This window comes from Elephas maximus, chromosome 16 (assembly GCF_024166365.1).
Source record: "Elephas maximus indicus isolate mEleMax1 chromosome 16, mEleMax1 primary haplotype, whole genome shotgun sequence".
NCBI classification, from domain to species: domain Eukaryota; kingdom Metazoa; phylum Chordata; class Mammalia; order Proboscidea; family Elephantidae; genus Elephas; species Elephas maximus.
In genome coordinates, this window is record NC_064834.1 from 55,097,187 (window position 1) to 55,120,146 (window position 22,960).

Consider the following 22,960-nt stretch of genomic DNA (forward strand, 5'->3'; position numbering starts at 1 on the left):
AAGCCAAGAAAATCAGAGGCAGGGTTTCAAAGGGGGAAAATCCACATATACATGCCCAGGCTTCTTGGAAAATTGGCCTGAGCTTGCTGAAGGCCGGCACTCTGGGAAACAGGTAGAAAAGTTAAGGAAACGTTCTCCAGGTGTCACAGAAGAACACAGACAGGGTGCGACACTTCTCGGAGGCTACTCCACAGGCTGCGGGGCAGATAGATGGACACACTGACAAACGCCCTATCCTCCTGACTGCCCACCCCTCTCTTAGCACATAGGCTCTCTCTGGCATCTGCCTTGTAGGGTGCTGTCTGCCCAGGGCTGCCCGGACAGCGTGAGCTGGGAGCAGGTATCCAGATGAGAAACCACTCAGCAGGCAAGTGGGCGGGTGGGCAGTGATGTCATCCCACAGAGCTGCTCTGGATTCCCTCCCAGCCAAGGCCTGGAAAACTGGGGGCTTAGGAGTTAGCCTAGGGAAGTGGGAGAGGCCAGTGGAAGGTGCCTCCTGTCTTCAGATGAGAAGAGTTTGGCAAAAGCCTGGAGAAGAGGTGCCCCTTCTAGAGAGGAGAGCCCCTCCCAGGCTTGGAAGGGGACTTGGCAAGAGCTTGGGTTCTGTCCAAGGGTGGACCCTGTACCTCATGACAGAGCCCCTGGCTGGGCCTGCTGGAGCCCTGCTCCACCCTTGCCTCACACCTGCATTCCTCCAATTACCACCTGGACGGCCCCCCTGACTCCTGCCTGATCCTGGCTGCCAATTTAAACTTCTAAATTTACCTTTTGCCTAGTCATTCCCCTGCTTCAACACCTTTAATGGCTCTCTGTTGCCTATAGAATAAAGGCCAAATTTAAGCCCAAGCGTCCCCAAGTTCCCTGACACACAACTCCTCCGTTCTAGGCAACATTCATGATTCAACACACATTTATCAAGCACCCACTACGTGCCAACCACCTAGTCTATGCAGGTTCTTACTTCCGAGCCTTTGCACTAGCTATACCTCCTGTCTGGAATGCCTTCCCTCCTCCTTCTCTCTACCAATCCCAATTCTACCCAATCATCTCTACGCCTCTGGGCTCTAGCAGGCTCCCTGACAGTGACCTCTCCTGGACTTCCTGCTGGGCACTGCTCCCCAACCACGCCATGTGCTTTAAACAAGTCTCCCTGATGAGGACAGACAGCACAGGACCGACGCTCCAGGACATGGCACTGGGCACAATAACTGCCTGAGATTCCTGATGCGACTGTCCAGAGTACACAGAAGCAGAAAGCACAGAAATTAGAGTCTGGGGGTCTCAGGTCCCATCCTGCTTTGGCCCCTATTAGCTATGTGACCCTGGGGAGGACACTTAACCTCTCTGGGCTTTAGTGTCCTTATCTATAAACAGGAGTAGTAACAGCGCCTATCTCATGGGGTTGTTCTGAGCTTGGAATGAGGTGATGGGTTAATGCCCTGTGTAACCTGTATTTAGTAGTTTATAAAGCAAACAAAGGAAATGAGAGATTTGGAGAGGAGCTGGAGAGGTGCATGGTCCTCCACAGCCTTAGAACAAAGCAACTCAGGGCAAGGGTCACAGGTGCCAGAAGGGTGGGGAAGGGAGGCCCACGGCTGTGTCCCTGTGGCATGGCTCTCTCATTCTCCACCCCCAGGCAGGTGACCGAGCAGCCCCAGGACCCTAACCTATGCGGCTCTCTGGCATCGGCCCCTCACCTCTGAGTGTCCTGTCTACGTAAAACTCTCCAACATTCCAGAAGGGGAAACCAAGGCCCAGAGAGGCCTGGCTACTTGCCTGAGGCTCTGACCCTGGTCTCCCAGTCTGGCTGAGTCCTCCTCCCCACCCAGCCCCCAGCCCACACTACCTCCCTGCTGAGCCTCTAGCTCCAAACAGCTGGGCCCATCCTGAGAAGCCAAGTCCTGCGGTGGCCTCCACCCCAGGCCCCCCATGCTCCCCATGTTCTCCATGACTCCCCCCCACCCCCAAACCCTGGGCAATCCACCAAGGTCCCTCCTGTTCCTCATAGCTGGATCCTCCCAGGCCGGGCTGGGTCTGCCGGCCTCTCCATAGGCCTACAGGCGGCCGAGCTATACGTTTGGTGAATAAAATGTATTGTTGTGGGCCAAGTGGGCTCCAGCTCACTGGCTCGTGGAGAGCGGAAAAAGGGACACGAGCCCAGTGATTAGCTCAGCACAGCCCTCGTCACAGGGAACACCAGAAGAACGAGTGCAAGGAGCTTGGGGCCAGGCAAGAGACAGAAGGGGCTCTTCCACCCCTGCTGCCTTCTGCTAGGCTCCCACTCCACAGAAGGGGCTCTTCCACCCCTGCTGCCTTCTGCTAGGCTCCCACTCCGGGGATGTCCCCCTCCCATTCACTGCCCACAGCTGTGGTGGGGAGGGGCTGGGCCTTGGGCTTTGACAGTGGGGGCTGACTCTTGATCATTCTGCCTTATCCCCCCAACCCCAGCCTGAAATTCTGCTTTCGATTTCTTTCTGGGTTTGGGTCTGGGGGGAGGGGGATAGGTAATACCCTAGGAAATGGAAGGGTACCATGGAAAACCCCTCTGGAAATCCACCACAATTCCTCCCACCACCCCATCTCCCTCTAGCACCTCAGCTCTCTGGGTTTTTCTGCCATTATCCAGTAAGACTAAAGTCTAAAGGCCAGCCCTGACTTCTGGCCCAGCTCTGCCCAAGCCCCTGAGGATTGTCCTCCGCCAAAGCCCTCTGAGTCCAGAGGCAACTCTAAGCTCTGGGTGGCTGGGATGAGTGGTCTGTGACCCAACCTTCAGTCACAGCCCCAGGACCCCTGCATACCCTGCCCCACTGGATACCAGGCTCAGCAGTCAGGTACTTAATCTCTCTGCCTCTGTGTAACCGCCTGAAAATGAGATAAATAACCTTTGGCTGGTCCATCCCATAGGGTGGCCCACTGAGGTAACGGATACACTTGGCCAAGCTTGGCAAACTCCGGACAGACAAAAGGGATGACGGCGCCCAGCCCCCCCACCACCTCCCCATGAAGGGGGTATTACATATACATTTTACAGATGAGGAAACTGAGGGCTTAGTTAGCCTACACAAGCTGCATAAGGCAGACGTGGCAGAGCTGGGATTCAAACCCACGTGCTCTGGGTCCAGAGCTCATCTGCTTACATGCTGTGCTACATGGTCACCACTCCCAACAAAGGGCTCTGAGGCTGGGTGTGAGACCCTAAAAAGGGTGGCCCAGGATGGTGGAGGGCACTGTGAGCTGAAGGGCATGAGAGGGCAGGGAAGAGGCCTGACGTGCTGACAAAGGGCTGCCACATCACAGAAAAGCATGCGGGGAGCAGCCAGCAGCACCAGCTCCCGCTCACGGGACACACATGTTCACACGCATGCGCTCACATGCATACCGGGCAGTACCTGTCACGTCCTTCTTGGGAGACTCAGCCCAGCTGGACAGCCACACTTCCGAGTCCCCCGAGAGAAAGCAGCAGCAGGACAGGAGAATCAGAGGAGGAGAAAGAACAGTTAGGCAGGCAGGAGGTCCACCAGCAATAGGGCCGGCAGCGGAAGACGGGGGAGGGTAGGGGAGTGATTTCCTGGCCCTGGGCTGGCTGCTGGGCGTGGGCCTGTGTGATTATAGAGGCTGGGACATAGCCGGCTGGGACCGGGATAATGAGGTGTCTGCTGAAACACAGGAATCCTCTGGAGTCCAGAGAATCCTACACCATCCCCCTCTGGAACTGGGCCCATGGGTTATTGCTGCCCTAGAGAAGGCAGCTTGGCCTTTCCTCTCTGGCCATGTGGGTGACTGGCCCCGCAGGGCCTGGGAGCTCTGAGGACCGATCGCAGGCCAGCAGGCTGAGAGGCCTGGGCCTGGAACCTCAAACACTAGGGCTGGAGCAAGTGCCTAGGCCAGTCTCCAGGGCCTGGCACCATATCCACTGGGCCCTCATCTCCTGTCCAGCTCTGTCACAGCATCCCTCCCCACCCCCACCCCTGGGAGACAGGCCAGCCCTGGTAGAGTATAAGGAAGCCTCATTTCAGAGAATCCCCAATCTCACACCCCTCCTCCCCCCCGCCCCCACCCCCATCTAAAAGGGCAGGGGCCTTCAGTGACCAGAAGAGATGAGGGCTCTCTATTCCAGGCTCGGACAGTGGTGACTGATCTGAGCCTCAGTCTCCTCATTTGTGAAATGGGGTTAAAAGTTGTCCTCCTGGCAAGAGGAGCAAAATCAAAGCAGTGTAACATAACATACAACTTTGAGGTACAATATAGTAACATAACGATGTGGAAACCTCTTAGCTTGACCAATGGTATGGACGTTTCTAGACTATCAGAGGGTCACCATGTAACAAGTATTGATGGTCTACCTACAGTGGCCCATTTTCCCCATGACACCCTCAAGAGGTGGGTAGGAAATTTTAGCTCCATTTAACAGGTGTGGAATTTGAGTTTCAACCTGAGAATTAACTGACCCAAGTTCCCACAACCACAGAGTGGCAGAGCCAGAAATGGAAGCAGGTCTGGGGGACCCCAAGGTTCGCACTTTCTCTGCTGGGCTGTTCATTGCCTCCAAGGCAGGAGAGCATCGGCTGAGGTAGGGACAATTAAAAGGCAACATTGAGGTGCTAGTCTGAAAGGTACACCCCACACTGCCCTCTCAGTGCTAGCCAGGAGAGCTGCCTGACCCAGTGATGGATGGTGACAACCCTAATAGCCATGAACATTCACACAACACTGACTGAGCCAATCATTAGCACTTTCATATAATAACTCATTTTTCACAATAAACCAAAAGTGGCAGGGACTATTATTTCCTCTATTTTGCAGATGAAGAAACTGGAGTAGAGAGGTTAAATATTTTGTCCAAGGTCACACAGCTGGGACAGTGTCCATGTCTTGAGGGGAAGGCACAGACCTTAGGTGATCTGAGCTTGATGCCATTCACCATTTAAAGTACCTAACTCTCTCTCACTCACGCAGCAAGCCACCTCCCAAGAGCAGGTTGGTCCTATGAGGAGCTGGGAGGTCTGGCCCTTTCAGCTCTCATTGTAAACCAACAGATGGGGGCTCTGACAGAGATTTAGCAGGGCCTCTGGAGCCTGACTGCCAGGGTTCAAATCCAGGCTCTGCCCCTTTGGGGAAGTTACTTAACCAATGTGAGCCTGATTTTTCAGTTGCAAAAATTGTAAAGCTTCTGTGTTGCTGTGAAATTTAAATGAGGTCATAGGTAATTAAGCGCTTGCTCAGCGCAGTACCTAGGACACAGCCAGTGCTTGATGATGGTTAGCTGTGATCAGCAGCATCTCCCATCAGCTCAGTTAGCATGAGTCTGGCTCTCTGGGTTCAAGTAGCTGGGGCGGGGGGGTGGGCACCATGAAAATCACACTTCTGGAACTTTAAGGATGAGGGCCAGATGGTGTCTGATACTGGACATGCTGAGAAAATGCTGGCATCCAGGCAGAGAAGCTTCCCATAGACATGTGTGGACACCATGTCAGCTGGGATTGGGGTGCAGGGAATCCTGGGGACTTCGCCCAGAGGCATACAGGGATTGGCCTAAGGCCAGAGCCTCTCACTAGGCTTAGGAGCCAGAGGCCCCCTCAGTCCCTGGGAACTGAGTCCCCACTGCTAAGTCACCAAGCCAGGCTCATGCCTGCCTTCTTCACCACCCCCTGCCTCCTGCCCCCCAGCAGGCCTATGCGCCTTTCTCCAAAGGAAAATGGGAAGCAGGCCAGAAACAAGCCTGTCTTTTTTCTTAAAGTTTTATTTTAAAAAACATGATTTATTTCCCAGTACCCTGGATCTGTGGAATTAATCCAGTTCCGCCGCTCCCACCCTAAACTGGCCCCCTTCAGAGTCCCTTCTCTCCAGCCCACCCTAACAAGCCCTCTCCTGGGTGGGAAGGACCCCCTTCTGTCTCATTACAATGCTCAGAGGAGAGCCCCTGGCTCACACACCCTGGCTGTCCGTCCAGCAGGCAGACAAGGCTGCTGGCTCCGGGCTGGGAGAGCGGGAGACAGACAGCCAGGGTAAAGAGCACAGGCAGGGCGGCCAAGGGAGCAGCTGGGACCAGCACAAATCAACAGGGCCATTGGTTCAGTGTGGACACTGGAGGGAAGACAGCAGGAAGAGCAGGTCATTGGGGCTCGTAAAAAGCGAGGGGCATTGGGCTGGGAATCTGGACAACTGGTTTTGCTGAGAACTAGCTGTGTGACCTTGGGCAAGTAGCTTAACTTTTCTGGGCCTCAATGCTCACATCTGTAAAATTAAGCCTTTGGGCCCATGGATCTCCAAGGTACTTGTCTCTTGTTCTAGACTTCCCTAGCAGAAACCTTACAAGTCTCTATAATATAAGTATAAAAACCATGGCTAAAATGAATCTTTCCAGAAAAACAGATCTCCTTTCCAGGGCAACCACTTTAACACACGCTCACTATGTAGAAGCCCAAGTTAAAAAAAGCAGATGATTCAGGAGGCACAAAGGGCAGAGAAGTGGACCAGTAATAATAAAAATAAAAACCTTGGGTCTTGTGTTTACTCTGTCACTTAGCTCACTGACTTTGGGCAATTTAGTAAATCTCGGGGCCTCTTTTTCTTCTTCTGTAAAGTGGTGATGGAAATAGCTCCCTTGCCTTCTTTGAAGGGTTATTTTAAGGCCAAAATGGCCCAATGCCTATGGAAGGTTTGGAAGAATAGAAGTTAGACTCTGGCACACAGGGGGTGGGGGAGAACACAAAGCTGGTGGTGTCAGCAGTGATGCCTGAGAGATGGGAGGCTTGCAGACAGGCTCCCTCGCTAGGCCATCCCACAGGATCATGTCCCTGCCACAGTCACCCCTTCCTGCTTGCAAAACCTGCCAGAATCCAGGACCAGAGAAAACCAGGTGGCTGCAGGTCATGGCCAAATCCAGTGACCTGTGGGTACTTTGATTCCAAACCTGAACTTCCATCCTGCAGATCCAGGTGATTATGAGAAATCAAAGACCAACACTGCAGGTGCCCCTACCTCTAAGGAAGCTTCCCCCAAACAGCACATACCCAAGTCCTACAGAAAAAATAACTGGATAGAACTGAGTTAGGAAAGGGAGCCTTTCCTTATCGGTTCATGGTAAGCTTTCTTTTAACCTTGGGTAACTCCAGAGCAGTGAAAATTGGGTTCAATTTACCCAAATCTAGTCTCAAACCATGTTTCCAGGAATCCCTCCCTGGTGTAAAGCAAGTCACACCCATCCAAATGAATAAATCCAGAGCGGGCTGCAAGCCCAGCTGGGAGAGACAGGAATGAGAAGAGCCAGCAGCACAAACTCCACAGAGAGCGAAAGAGGACCAAAAGCTCTGGGGGACCAGGGCAGGGTCACCTGCCTTATCAGCTTACACAGCCCTTCCCAGGGCTCCTGGGAGGGGAGGAGAAGCAGGAACCCTGCCAGAAGCCTCAAATGGAATGCACGATTTCTCCAAGAACTTCCATCCTTCAAGATCTCAGCTCACTGGACATGCAAAACCTCTCCTTCTTTGGGAATTCTATTGTTCTTACCGTCTTGCCCTCACTGCAGCCTTGAAATGGTTTCTAATAATTGCCTTTATATTCTAGTCCTTTCTCCCTGTTTGTACAACCAAACTTTGCACAAGGTTAGATTTCTTGGGTTCTATAAACTCTACATGGTTTTTTTTTTTTCTTTTTTGACTAGACCACCAAAAAACTCGGCTACCACTTACAGTGCCCAGTTGCAGTAATCGGGGCCAGGCAGCTGCTAATGCTATTATTCAATAATAATGATGATGATGATGATGAAGGAGCCCTGGTGGCACAGTGAGCTTGGCCACTAACCAAAAGGTCGGCAGTTTGAATCCACCAGCCACTCCTTGGAAACCCTATGAGACAGTTCTACTCTGTCCTATAGGGTTGCTATGAGTCAGAATCAACACAAAGGCAATAGGTTTTTTGGTTTATTGCCTAACCGGATCATATCTTATCTGCCATCTCAGAGCCTGTTTTTGAAGAGAGTCACATATGAAGTTTATATACCTAAAGCTTCTGTTACCATGCTGGGTGAAACCTGCCAGAAGAGTTTTCACCAAAGTTAGAGTGCATCTTTGGGATGGTCTGATAGCCATGAGGCCTAAGTGGTATTCACTTTAGGAGATCTGACACAGGTTGTCCTACTCAGAGCAGCAGAAGCAGAGGCACAACAGGGAAAGCAATGTGACTGCCATCAGGAAGGGCATGTCACAAATTCAAATGGCCAGGGCAGAGAACAAACAATAGTCCAAACATGACTTTCAAATGAAAAGTCACACGGGCAAAAAAGTTTGGAACTGTACAATTGTTGGGTACGTGAGCCACTTTTCACATGTGGAACTCATGCAGCTTGCTCCGGGTTGAGCAGCAGTAGCCATCTTCTCATGAAATAATGCCCTTACACTAGAAAGAGTGAGGGGTTTATGCTGCTACAGCGGCAGCTCAGAACCCAGGCCCTGCCTCCTATACTCAGCCTCCAGGGGGAGCCTGGCTTCATGGGGGTGTGACCTGTGCAGTCACACAGGGTCCCATGCTTAGAACGACCTCGTGGTTCATTTAATGCTCTGCTGTCACCATGTTCAAATTCTTAATAATTTATGAACAAGAAACCCTGTATTTTCATTTTGCACTGGGCCCTGCAAATTACGTAGTTGGTCCTGCCCAAAGCCTCAGGCTCTGGACCACACAGACTTCCTAGCTAAAGAACTTACAAATTAAAAGTACTCACGAAGACATTGAGTAGGGCTGAATTTCTGGTGGGTGTCTTCGTAAAGACAGAAAGTAAGTCCTAAATGGGAAACCTGGCCATTGTTTGTCTCTAGGTCGCCTCTCACCCCCAACATTTCTTTCTTCTTGGCTGTACCTCACAGGCTGGAAGGAGCACATGGAGACTCAGGCCCAGAGAGGGGAAGTAACTTGCCTAAGATCACACAGTGAGTGATAAGCAGTACTGGGGCTAGGATAATTATACCAGTTTCCACTTAGCACTGAGGCTGGACATCATGTCAAACATTTTATGAGTATCATCTTCCTTACAACAATCTGCTTTTTACAGATGAGGAAAGAGAGGCTCAGGGAAGTTAAGGCTCTTATCCAAGGCCCCATAGCAAGAAGTGATGGCACCAGTCTTAAGCCCAGGTAGTGTGATTCCAGGGTTCTTGCTTCCCAGGTATTTGTCTGGTTACATTGCTGCAGTAAGTACCAACATGGGGCCGGGAACTGAGAACAAAGGGATCCTAACCCAAGGGATGGCCCCCACATTGACCAAGTCCTCAGTTATCTCTGCTGGGATTCTCTTTCTAAAGGCTATCATATTCCTGCTCCTTTTGTGCTTAGCAAGAGGCCTGCCTCCTTCCCCAGGAGCTGCCTTTCCCAAAATTCAGAGCAAACATGGGGGCAGCCAAACCCGGGGCAGGAATGCAGCACTGACCCGCCGGGCCACTGGGCTCTGCGGTCAGGGAACAGTCGGTTTCCCTGCTCAGGTGGGGAACAGGGTGGGTGGGCCCAGAAGGGTCAGTCCAAACCGAGTGTGTGTGGGTGGAGAGGCCAAGGATACCCCTGGGAGTGCTGCAGCTGCCCAGAGGGGCTGCCCTGGCAGGGGCCAAAGGAGGGACTGCCACCCTCCCTCCCCCACCTCCCCCCTACCATAAGGAGGCCCGCTGCGTCCTGACTGAAGACAGGTGCTGCGGTCAGTCAGAAGCGCTGTGGGCGGACAGGGGTGCTGGCTGGGTGGGGAGGCAGGCAGGGTTCTTAGCCTCTGCTCCCAGCAGCTGCTGTCTGATCCCATGGCAACCCCTTGGGCTGCGGCCTCCCCCTCAGTTCTCAGGTTCTCTCATCTCCCGAAGCCTGGGCGTTTGCATGCAGAGAAGACAAAAACTCAACCCTGTTCAGGGTTCAAAGTTCCCAGCCAGCCCCCTTCCTTGGGTGGCCTGCCTTGGTGGTCCTCCCTCACTTACTGTGCTATCCCCTCTCCAGCTCCCTCAGAAGCCCCAGTCAAAGGCAGTATCTGTGCTTGCACAGAGAAGAGGCAGCCATAGAGATGGGGGCCGGAGAAGCAGGATGAAGCCAACAGCCGCTGATGTCCAGCCCCCCACCCCTGCAGCCCTCTCATTCCCCGGGCTCAGTCTTCACAGATGGAATCATGGAGCCAACAGCAATGGACTCTGGGCAGACATTCCCATCCCAAGACTACAAGAAGCGGAATGTCTTGTTTTCTCCAGACGCAGCTATCAGATTATCAATGAATCAACCACCAGCTATTTAACGAGCATTGACCACGTGCATAGCTGGGGGCCCTTGGCTATTACCATCCTTGGAAACAGGGGCACAGATATTCACAAGCACCGACACCCTCCACACGGTCCTACCTGCTTCAGGAGTCCCATAGGTATGGGGAAGTAGGGCAGCTCACTCATCTACCTGCCTGGAATGCTCTGGGCTACCATTCGTGTTCACCCTTACTTCCTGGGGCTGCCCACACTCAAGCATGAGGCAGGCTGGGTGTCAGGCACAGCAGACTGGGCTCCAGGGGGGTCTGTGGTGGGGGGTTCAGCAGGGCTGGGAGTCCTGGAGGCCTCAAATCTATAATTGGACCCCACTTTGGGTCAGGGCCCAGAAGGCTTCAGCTGACACCTGGCTGGACACTGCCAGGGACTGGAGAAGGAGAGGGATGGGCTGGGGGGATACTTGGCGGAGGGGGAGAGATGAATCCCAAACGGGCAAGAACTGGGGGAGAGGTTCACTCCTGAACTGAGGTCGAGGGTGGCCTATTTTTCCAGGTTTGCTGCCCCTTCATTTTGCCCTGGGCAGGATCTTTGTATTATTCTATCTCCAGGATATCTAGTTAGAGCCCCAGGATGTGTCTGGCACACAAACCAAACCCATTCCCATCAAGTGGATTTCAACTCATCGCGACCCTATAGGACAGAGTAGAACTGCCCCATAGGGTTTCAAAGGAGCGCCTGGTGGATTCAAACTGCTGACCTTTTGGTTAGCAGCCAAGCTCTTAACCACTGAACAACCAGGGCTCCATCTGGCACATAGTAGGTGCTTAATAAAAATTTGTTATAACTCTCCCCCATCATATCCAAAGCTCCTTCAGCGTCTTAGCCCTGTCAGCACCTGGAACACAACAGGCACCCAATAAACCCTTGGTGGCTGAAGGATGAACCCTTATTGTTCTCAGTTCCAAGGGTTTCGTAGGGAAACTGAACCCTGACTTACCCCACTGCCGGGGCCTGCTCGGCACCTCCCTTCTCTCTAGTCCAGGCTTTGCCTCCTGAGCCACAAACAGGCCTTCTCAGGCTAAGAAAGACCCCGAGCCAACCTCATGCCGGGCAGGGTAGCTGATGGCAGCCCCTAAGCCCAGCAGAACATCCCTGAAAGGCTGCTGGCTTCTAGCATCTGCTATAAAGCCCTTCAAAGAAGTTTTAAAAAAAAGTATCCATAACTAATACGGTCTTCTGGCAAGATGAATGTTGCAGGAAATGGAAGTCTGAGCAGGAACAACTCGCTTATCTACAACGTTCTACAAGGTCAGGTGGGCACAGGGCTCGGGCCCCCTCGATGTTTGTGGGGAGCCCCATCCCTCCCCTGCTCTGCGCCCTGTTCCTCCCCTGCTCTGCGCCCTGTTCCTCCCCTGCTCTACGTGGCTCTGGACCAATCCCTGAGCTCTCAGATGCCACGTAAACAGCACTGTATACACACACGTGAATGAGTGCACGCGCATGCACGCAGATCACCGCTTGGGAAATCCCCACATCTGGCTCTCACGTGACGGAGCTATGCCCAGGCTGCAGCTGAGAGGGCCCGGAGGACAGTGGTGGGTCAGAAGTGTGTGTGAGCTCTCTGAGGAGTTAACCCTTCCGCACCACTGCTCAGGGTCTCTGGCCAATGCTGAGCTTACACCCCAGGGGAGAAGCCAGGAGGGAGACCCAGTGCTCAGGGGCCTCTGTCCCAGCCTCACTGCACAAGCTTAGAAAGGTTGGGCTAAACTGACCAGTTTCCAGGGTCCCTTCTCTGCTCTGTCCTGTCAACCCCACCATCAGCCACTGGGGAGTTCCCACTGGACAAAGATTCCTTACCCAACAGGCTTCAGCCTGTTAGTCAAATATTTAATGAACACTTCTAGCACTAGGCAATTGGCCGGAGGGGCTAGGGCTTTGCAATCACATGGAGTTGGGATCTACAGACTCCTTTCAAAGATGAGGAAATAAGACCAGAGTCCTCCTAACAACAGGAAAACGGTCCAGGCAGCCCCTTGGACAAGCTCTCTCCATCCAGGGAGATCTAATTTTATAATGAGCATTTTTAAAACGTCAACAATTTTAGCAAACTAGTGGCAATCTGCAACAGCATCTCTGAAACAGCACCACACAGGAGGTACCAGGGATGTGCAGGGATGCCCAAGCCTACTCTGGAAGATGTGGTACACTTAGAAGAATTCTGATCAAAAGGGGGAAAATGCAGACTAGAATTTCAGATTTTCATGGAATGAAGATTTTCTGGGGCCATGGAGACTGGATGAATCTCCAAAACTATTGCCCTGAGATAATCTTTAAACCTTAGACCAAAAATATCCCCTGAAGTTTTCTTAAAACCAAATGACAGTTTAGCTTAACTAGTAAAAAATATCTGCCTCAAGCATTATGCTTTTTTAAGAACTATCTATATGGGATGAAGTTGACAACAGCAGCTCAAAAGATTAGACAGGAACCTTAGGGGCCAGTGAGTTTACGTTAACGGGGAAGGAACAACTCAGAAAAGGAGGGTAAGAATGGTTGCACAACTTGAATAATGTAATCAATGTCACTGAATTGTACATGTAGAAAAGGTTGAATTGGTATGTTTTGCTGTGTATATTCTCAACAACAACAATAAATAAAATTAAAAGAAGATGTAGTGGCCTGGGACAGCTGATGGTGGGGTTGATCAGACATCCTCTGTATGGCTCCTCTCCCTTTCCATCTGGCTGGTGCATTTAAAAACCTCAGCAGCTGAAGTGTGAAAAGCCTTGCTCAGCTCCCCCAATCCCTAGGCAGGGCTGTGTGCCTCACCTGGAGGCTCCTGTATCACTCTGCACCGCATCCCCCCTCCGCCACCACCCATCATAGCACTCTGACACATTATAATTGTTTACTTACTCATCTTCCCCACCCTACTGTGGTCCTCTGAGGCAAGGACCTCATCATATTCATCTTGGTATCCCTGGGGTTCTACCACAGGGCCTGGCACATAGTAGGTACTCAAGGTGTTCACTGGACAAACCTACAAGCTAGCCATGGCCAGAGCCAGGAAAGTCCCAGTAGGTCTGGCAGGAGCCACTTAATCCTGGAAGGGGAAGGTCTAGAACTAGGGACCTGTACCACCAGATCCATTCAGAAACTGCTTCCCATCAATACCACCTCCAAGAGTACCCCTTTCTGGCCTCGGGAAAGAGCTGCTACTATTGTGGAAACAGCTGTGGGCTTTGAGCAGAGAGAGCAACCAAGGTAGGCAAGGAAGCGGGAGGAAAGACTCTCTTAATCAGAATGTGGTGTTCAAACACAAAAGGGGAATGAATGGAGAGATCTTGGAGCTACTGGGTGGAAGGAGAGATGGCAGGATGGTATGTGGCAGGGAGCAGGCAGAGCCAGGACAAGGGGTGCTCATATCTGCACATTTGCAAGGTTTTCCTGATGGGGGAGATAGGGAGGGCACTGCCAATGTACAGTCTTAGTTTGGCTTTTTGTCACTAGTCTGTCATCACTGCTTTACAAGGACCTCACCCTCCTTGGGGTTATGCACCCAACCTTGACCCTGACCATGACCCTGAACCAATGCTCAGAGAGTCTCAGGTGGTCCAAGGCTGAGCTGGGGATACTGAGATAATGGGAAAGGCAGTCCCAGAGACTTGCAGGGGGGCCCTCTCCTTGGCCACTGCACTCACTAGCCAGACAGTGGCATCAAGGGGAAGGGTCTGGAAGAGGTGGTGAACGCTTCCTTCTGAGCACAGGAAAGTGAGGAGACTTTTTGACACGGCCCAGTTGTCTTGGTACAAGACTCCAGTTCTAACATTAACAAAATCCATCTTTCTACCAGCTGCCTGTGGCACATGTGGCAATGACAAGATCCAGGGGGTAGAACAGAAAGATTCAGGAAAAAAACACTTTTTCCTGCAAACTTTTAGTTTTACTAAAACTTCGGAAAAAACATTTTTTTTTTCCTTCACATTTCAAAACTGCCCAATTATAAAAATGTCATATGAGCCAACTAAGTTACACACGCCACATTTCTGTTTCTAAACAAAGTAACTTTAGATCAGAAAAAGGTGCTAAAACAATAAACAATGCAGATTTTCCCCAAATCTTTGTTTTTCCATTGGCTTCATCGTGACTGGAAATGTTGCCTCTTTTGTCACACGCCTATAAACCAAAAAGCTGAAGTGAGGGACAAGTTACTTTCTGGCTGAGGGCTGAGGAGGGAAGCATTTCTTTGCTGGACCACATGTGGGTGTCCCCGCCCCCCAAAAAAACCTTGTGGAAAGAAAAGGGAGTCTCGTCATTGCCTCCTGATGGGGCTAGAAGGGAGGTCAGTGGCTGAACAGGCCCCTTAAATAGCCATTCTCCAAGGCCCCAAATGGTAGACCGGTGTTTTAGGGGTAAGACGCTGAGGATCCACTGTCCTCTGGCTGGCCTCTGTTGCCGGCCTTGTGGCCCACACCTGAATCAGGAGATGATTAAAATGCATCTTTAAGGCGCAGCTCCATCCAGTCACCCGGTCTATCTTGAGGGCTCCCGTCCCTTCTGGAAGCCAGATGCTCCTCCTGCTGCCTCACTACCTGTCTACCCTGAACACTGCCACCAACCCACAGGCCTGATGCACCCAAAATTCAATGCTGTTTGGCATCAGGATCCCTGAGGAGCCTGTCAAAATACAAACTCCAGGGCCCAACTCCTAGAGATGCTGACTCGGTAGGTAGAAGCCAAGAAAGCAGGGCTGAGGGAACTGAGGTGACCAGCTGGCTGCCTCCCTCCTGGGAGCAAGAAGTGTGATTCCAGGATTTGGGGACCCTTCCACCCTCACCCCAGCTTCACGTCCAGGCTAGTGGGGCAGTGGGGCTGCGATGCCTCTGGCGGGGGAAGTTGTGGCACAGAGAGATGCGTGAGCAGCACATTCACTTTCTCCATCGCATCACTGCCACATGGGCCGGCAGCAGAGCGGCCAAATCAATCAGCCTCCTTTCATGTCCAACTTGACGGCTTTGGACTCCAGGGGGGGATATCAGGCTGAGGACCCAGAGCCATAAAAATAAAAATCGTTTAAAAACCCCAGCCCACGTGAGATGTGCCAGGATCTTATGCCTTCATGGGACACGTTTGCTTTTGGAACTGCCATTGGGGGGTACCAGGAATATCTTGGCCGTGTTCCCTAAGAAGCCTGGGACTTTCTCACTGAGGATGGGTGGCTCAGGCAGACCAGAAAGCCTGGATAACTGCTTTGAAAAGTCCTCCTGATGTACTACTCTCCACGGCTTCCTTTGCAGACTCAGCTCCTGCTGTCCTTCCCTAGCCCTCTCTTCCCTCCTGCCGGGCTGGACACCTCACCTCTCCTTCCCTCAAACTGGTAAACTCATTCTAGCCTCCATGTCCTGGCTCATGCTGGTCCCACCGGGGGCACTCTCCCCACACCGCTCTGCATATTGCAGTCACCCCCACCCTCCAGGACACATCTCCAGCCTCTCTCATCTTGGCTATCCTCTCCCACTTGATGCCCACAGCCCCGGATCACAGCTTCCCTCCTTGTATTAGCTAATGGAACCCTGAATTTGTCCGGCCTTCTCAGCTGAGCTGTGAGCTCCACGGGGCCAAGAGCCAGCAACCGCTTAAGAGAATGGAAGCCTCATGGAACCTTTCACTGGAGTGGAGCTGAGGCCGCTGCTGTTCCATCCATTGCCCACTGTGGCTGTGAGCAGAGCAGGGCAAGCCCGGGCTGAGGCAGAGAGCTGAGCTCTACTCTCTGTGCGGCTGAGGCATTTATCTTGGAGAAAACAAGGCACGTTTCTCTGCCTCACAATGGTACTCCCCACCACCTGCGCCCAGGGCTTGGTGGGAGTGAGGAGCAGGAGACCAGGGTCTGCTCACCCCTTACCTTGGGCAGGTAGTGCCTTTTCTTAGCAGTTTCATGTATAAAAGGAGGAGGATAGGCTAAATTTTTCTAGTAGCCAGGACTTACAGGCAGGTCTTGCTTTAAGCAAACCCAGTTTACTGAAAACCAACTCATAAAAAGGGAAATTAAGGGGCTATTAGCCACACCCTACAGAAGGGTCCTTTACTCAACTAAGAATGCCTTCGTGACCAATGGGTCCCTTCTCCTAGAAACCCCGGGGCGGAGGGGAATCTCTTGGGACAGGCACTGTCCCAGTCTAGATGCCTTCAAAGCCTGAGTCCTGGTCACCTGTGCGTCCCTTGGGCTCAGGAGGAAAGACTTTAGAGGAAAGGGGTTTGAGTCAGAAGGACCTGATTTGAATCCTGTGCTTGCCCGGCTGGGTAACCTTGGGTAAGTCACTTAACTCCTTTTCCTGTTCTATAGAATGGGAACAAGACCACCGAGCTGGGTTGCTGTGAAGCTTGATGGCAATTATGAGATGGTGCTCGCTCTGCCTCCCCCCATCTGACGAGACAGAGAGGAGTCACTCCTGGAGGAGGGCAAAAGCCAAAGGCAAGGCTCCCTCCTGTCTGAGAGCCTCCTATTAATAATAAGAAGAGCTTAACCCTTGGTGGTGTTTAGGGGCCATTGAGCTGGTTCTGATTCATAGTGGCCCTATGCACAACAGAATGACACTGCCCGATCCTGTGCCATCCTCACAATCGTTGTTATGCTTGAGCCCACTGTCGCAGCCACCACGTCAATCCATCTCGTTGAGGGTCGTCTTCTTTTTTCCTGACCCTCTCCTTTATCAAGCAGGATGTGCTTCTCCAGGGACTGGTCCTTCCTGATAACACGTTCAAAGTAACATGCAAAGTGACACGGTCAAAGTAACAAATTAACACACAAGTTACAGTGTGACAAACGGACAGACAAGTGGTGGGCTTAACCCCTTAGTGTTTACTCTGTGCCAGACACAGCGCTAAGAGTTACATTTGTTAACTCCATTCAGTCCTCACACAACCAGATGAGGTGCTATCGTTATGGCCATTTTTAATGGTGAGGCACAGAGAGGTTAAGAACTTGCCCAAGATTACCCAGCGGACAGAACTGGGGCATGAAACTAGGCATTCTGGCTCCAGAGTCTGTGTTCTTAACTCTGCAAATACTCAGCAGCTGCTGAGGACAAGTCCTGTCTCCTCGGGGACGAGGCCCAAGGCTCACAGAATGGAAATAAACACCTTAGTTAGGTCATTTTAAGCTCGAGTCTTAGGTAGGGTCAATTTCTCCTCACCTTTCAGAATCTATCAAAAATTAAAATAACAACAGCCATGACAGCTACTATTATTGGGAGCTTACTATGTGCTAGGCACTCTGCTAATTCAATCCTTACTTTCCATGGGGACAGGCACTATTTTACCCCCATTTTCCACATGGGGACGTGGAGGCCAGAGGCTAAGCAATTTGCCAGGGCCACTCACAGAACTCATTGTGACAGTGCTGACGTTCAAATCTCTGACTCCAAAACCCAAACTCTTAACCCCAAGTAACAGTGCTTCTCCACAATGTAACTATAGTAACGCTGATCTCATTGACTCAGCCTAATAATGGAGATAAAATCACGAAGATGGAAACTGCACTGAGTTCACCACTTTTCCAAGAAAAAGGATAAAGTAAACAGAATTTCATGAGGAACATCAACACTTGACTAAAAGAACAAACTCGCAACACTCTTGAGCAACCTTATTTGCATTTAAACGAGCTAGAGCTCATCACAGGACTGGGGTGGGGAGGAGCATCAGGCCCTGGGCCTGGCAGTAACCCGAGGGCTGTGAGCATCCTACGGGATCCGTGGCTGCCTGCGCCCCCTAGTGGCAGAACTCAGAACTCCTCAGCTAAGGCACCTGAGGAAAGAGTTTTGCAGAGAACTGTGAGAGAGCACCAGTAGATCTTGGCAGGTCTGATGCGAAACCCCTGCTCTGGGGAGCCTGCCCCAGCCCCTCTAGACTCCTGGAACAGTGCTCCTCCTGGGACAGCAACCACAGCTAACAACAACAGGCCCTTCCTACTGCCAGGTACCATAAAAGACCTCTAACTGCATTGCCTCATTGAACCTGCACAACTGCCTATCAAGTCGTTGCTACAGTGACCACTCCATTTTACAGGTGTGATGGTCGATTTGGCTAGGCTATAAACCTGTTGCCAGTCAAGTCTATTCCGACTCATAGTGACCCTAAAGAACAGGGTAGAACTGCCCCATAGGGTTTCCAAGGCTGTAAACTGTTACGGAGGCAGATTGCCACATCTTCCTCCCGCGGAGTCGCTGAGTGCTTAACCACTGCGCCACCAGGGCTCCCTCATTACCCATCCAAACTAACAACAAACTTGTTACTGTTGAGTCGATTCCAACTCATAGAGACCCTATAGGACAGAGCAGTACTGCTGCATAGGGTTTCCAAGGAGTGGCGGGTAGATTCGAACTGCTGACCTTTTGGTTAGCGGGCCAACCTCTTTAACCACTGTGCCACCAGAGCTCTACACCACCCATAGAAAATTATAAACTCCCTGAGGGCAGAAATACACATTCCTGTAACCTCAATATCTTACAGAGTACCTGGCATACAGTTGGTGCTCAGTAAGGTTAGTTGAAGCATCAGGTCTCCAAAATAGCCCTGCTCAGGCCTGCTCCCCTACTTTTGGCACATGCGCTCTCTGGATTACCCAAAGCCAGAAAAACTCTGTTCAGTTCTTGCCTCCCGATTTGAGTGAGCAGCAACTTCTCTTTCCTAATCTGTACCACAGTGATGACAAGTGTTCAGCCATCCATGTACGCATGCCCTCTTCCATTCATCCATCCACCCATTCAGCAAGTACGAGTGGGTGTCAGTACTGGTGCGAGCCCTTCGGCCAAGGTCTTTACTCTCAGGGAGCTGACATCTCAGTGGTCAGAGACAGAAAATAAACAAAAAAAAAAAATACGGGATAATTAGTGTGATAAGAGACGCGGAGGGAAGAAGCAGGGTGACTTGTGGGGGCAGCCAGGCAGTGGAGGAACAGGGCAGTTTCTCTGAGAAGATGACAGGCAGAAATCTTAAGAAGGAGCCGGCCATGTGAAAGACTGAGGAAGAGTATTCTAGGCAGAGGGGACAGCACATACAAAGGTCGTGTGTTGGGACCGAGCTTGATTTGTTTAAGGAACAGAAGGTGACCCATGTGGCTGGGCAGAGGGCTGGGAATGCTAGGGGTAGGAGAAAGGACAAGAGGCATATGAGCTGAGAGGCATATGAGCCAAGGTCAGCAAGACCCCTTTCATCCTGATTTCAGCTGGCCAACACTCAGGGGCTAAATCACACACAGGGTTCTGTAGACCAGGCTAAGGAGTTTATTCTAAGTGGGATGGGAAGCCCTTGATGAGAATGCAAGCAGAGAAGTAAATCATTTGATATATATATTTTTAAAAGACGGTTCTAGCCATTCTACATGGAGAATGGCGTGTAGAAGAGCAAGGGTAGAAGCTAGGAGTCATCCTGAAGAGAAGGGAATTCTCACAGTGTATGATGGTAGAGGTGGGGAGAAGTGGACAGGTCTGCCGGTCAACCTGGCAGGTGAGGGAAAGAGAAGAATCAAGGATGACTTTTAGACGCTGGGCTTGGGCAACAGGGTAGATGGTGTCAGTTACTGAGATGAAGATGCTGGAAGAAGCAGATTCAATGGAGGAAAAGAGAGGCAATTTCAGGCTACTATTTTCCAGTTTTCAAGGTCACCAGTCCTACCCCCTTCCTCCATTAGACTATAAGTTGCCTGAGCACAAGGACCGAGACTTTCTTCTTCTGTTGACTCTACCCCCTGCCCTCGTCCTCTTTCAAATCTTGGTTCTGTACTTAGTCAGTGATGACCAAAGAACAACATCTGTTTCCTCTGTGCCAGTGTCCCTGGCTGGGGTCACCCCGGGAAGCTTCATGAGCCCTCTCATTACAGAACAGGGCAGAGCCCTAAATATGAGCTCAAATCCACAATCTGCCATGAACTGTGGGCAGTCACCTTCTTGGAGCCTCAGTTTCTCATTTGTAAAATGAGAATCTCACTACCCAACATGCAATGTGGCTCTCAGCAGCAAATGAGGAAACATATAAAGTTCTAGCACATAGTAGATGCTCAATAAATAGTAACAAGAGCTAGCACTTAGGAGAGCTTTCTAGGTGGCAGGCAGTATTCTAAGCACGCTTACATAAATTATCCAATCTTCATCACAGGGGCCCTGGTGGCGCAGAGGTTAAGAACTTGGCTGTTAACCAAAAGGTCGGCAGTTTGAATCCACCAGCTGCTCCTTGGAAACCCTATGGGGCAGTTCTACTCTGTCCTATAGGGTTGCTATGAGTCGGAATCGACTCGACAGCAATAGGTTTGGTTTCTGGTTTTTTAATCTTCATTATAACCCTATGAGGAAGGCATGAATATTATCCCTGATTACAGGGGAAACAACAGGCAAAGGGAGGGTAAGAAACCCGCCAAGGTCAGAGAGGAGAGAAGCCAGGCTCCAAACTCTGCTGTCTGGCTCCAGAGCTGGCACTTTTACATGTGACGGTAAGTGGCTATTATCATAAGCACACCAACGAAAATGAAATTTCCCCATCTATCCTTTTCCTGGCCTGAGCATGAAACCGGGGGAGGCTTTCCCCGAGGGAGGCAGCTTGGGTGGGGCCCTGCATTGCTTAGGAAGCAGCACGGACCCTGAGTCTCAGAGATGGCAGTGGGAGTGACCTAAGAGCTTGTCTGGTCCAGCCGTTGACTTTACAGGGGGGAAACTGAGACCCAGAGCAAAGGGATGTGTCCAAGGTCACGCAAGGAGCAAACTGGCAGCTGAACCAGGACTATATGCCAGGGCTTTGGAAAGTGATGATGGTGATGAGCTGATACTTCTACAGTAGTTACGAGCTAGGGCTGTTACACATTAACTTATTTAATCCTCCACATGTACGGTAGGTGCTACTATCATTCCTACTTTACAGGTGGGGAAACCAAGGCATAGCGAGCTCATGAAGCTTGTTCAAGATCACACGCAGCCAGGATTTGAGCCAAGGCTCAACCATTACACTATACCTCTAAGACCCAGGGCAAGTTTCTTGGGGAGACGGTGATTATGACAGAAGACAACCCCAGTTTTGCCCTTCCATCCAGTTCTGGTCTGAGAGATGACAGGCCTCTTGAGTACTCCCGGGGCTTGGGAAGAATGGCTAGGGGCTGAGGTGGGTGGGGAGAGGTCTGAAAAAAGGCCAGGAGGACAGAAATCCTCCCACCTGGAGCTCTGACAGGTGATGCCTCTGGTTCATCAGACAGCCTCACTTCACTGTTTACCGGAGGAAATGCGGCTTCTGCAGCAGGCAGGCCCTGGACACCCCCTGCCCAGGTGACCGAACATGCATCTCACCCACAGTAGGCACGCCCCAAGCAGGTACACAAACGCACAGGAACACAGACTACAACCCACAACCTGGCACACATAACCAACCCCTACGTCCCCAAACAAGTAAACGTACCCCAGCACACAGCTATCAAGACCGCCCATGTATATGCACAGTACATGTTTGCACACAACCCATGTACACACATGCTCCTAAACATTAGGACACATTAACCATATAAGCCAGCACTTGTACACTTACGAACTCATACTCAGAAACACACACACGCCATGTCATTACACCTACCCCAATCCACAGCCCATCCCTCGAGCCTGGGCACACATGATCCACAGGCCAAGGCACCTGGACAGGATATCTCCTCACACATGAACCATTATCATGAGCCCTGTGCTTATACACACTCTCCATACACCAACGGTCAGACCTTCGCAGGGCTGCATGTACTTGCCACCCTCATAAATACAGGCAGACACAGTGAATTTGCTCCCCGCCCCCCCTTTTTTTTCCCTCCCCAGCCCTAATGCCCCGGGGACATCCCTCCTCCAATTAACTACGCCTTTATGGAACCCAGCCTCTCCCACCCAGGAAGAATTCTTCTGACCCCAGCCGACAGCGCCCAGCACACAGTGTCCAAGGACTTGCCTGCCTCTCCCTGTCTCCACTCCCTTCGCAAACTCTGGGTGGGAGCTGGCACCTGTCAGGCAAATGCCAGGGCTGGCCGGCCCCCTCCCATCCCCGACTCAGCTGGCCAGCACGCAGAGCCCCCGCCCCCGCAGCAAAGAGGACATGCTCAGAGTTGGGGGAGGGACAGGAGGACACAGATCTGCGGTGCAGGCGCTAGAAATTTGCAGTCACTCCAGTGTAGCCCCCTAGGGGACCTGGCTCTCGCCTCCCTGCCAGGATAAACTCTGTGTCTCTATTAACCCTTCACCACTGCCGCCCCGCACCGCTGGAAGGACCCAAGAAGTCACAGCAGAGCCTATCAGTGGCCACTGCAGTCCGGGGAGGGGGGGAGGGGGGTGAAGGATCCGGCTGACAACATTGTGGAGACTTAGGCCCTCCAAGAAACCCCCCCACTCCCCATGCACCCACCCGTATTCCCATCAGGGAGAGCCCGGGGCCTGAGGGACGGGGCTGCGGGGGTGGGGGGGTAGGGGGAGGAAAATGAAGGTGCAAGTACTAGAGACCTCAGGAGCATGGGCTGGGGAAGGGGGGCGACTGAAGCGGGTACAGGCGGGCAAGGACCACCCCCAACAAAAGTCCTCGCAGGAGCAGACGGATCCCGGAGGGGCGCGTGCACGACGCGGGAAGGTGAGAGGAAAAAACGCCCGGAGGCCCCCTTACCTGACTTCCTCTTGGAACTGCCATAGTCCCTGAAAAAGAAGCAACAACAGATAGACATGGTTAGGGCCGGGCGC

The 22,960-nt window shown here is 51.8% G+C and overlaps 1 protein-coding gene across 4 annotated transcripts in view; it reads right to left on the reverse strand.

Moving 5' to 3' along the window:
* Positions 1 to 22,960, reverse strand: part of SH3PXD2A (SH3 and PX domains 2A) — a 246,197-nt gene that overhangs the window by 65,703 nt on the left and 157,534 nt on the right. For 2 of the 4 annotated variants that reach the window (XM_049855966.1, XM_049855965.1), the window contains exons 6-7: positions 22,887 to 22,915; positions 3,390 to 3,434 (exon numbers count right to left, since the gene is read on the reverse strand). In XM_049855966.1, the coding sequence (XP_049711923.1) occupies positions 3,390 to 3,434; positions 22,887 to 22,915 (74 nt within the window). The remainder of the gene's footprint in view (positions 1 to 3,389; positions 3,435 to 22,886; positions 22,916 to 22,960) is intronic. The other 2 variants (XM_049855963.1, XM_049855962.1) reach the window with 1 other exon arrangement.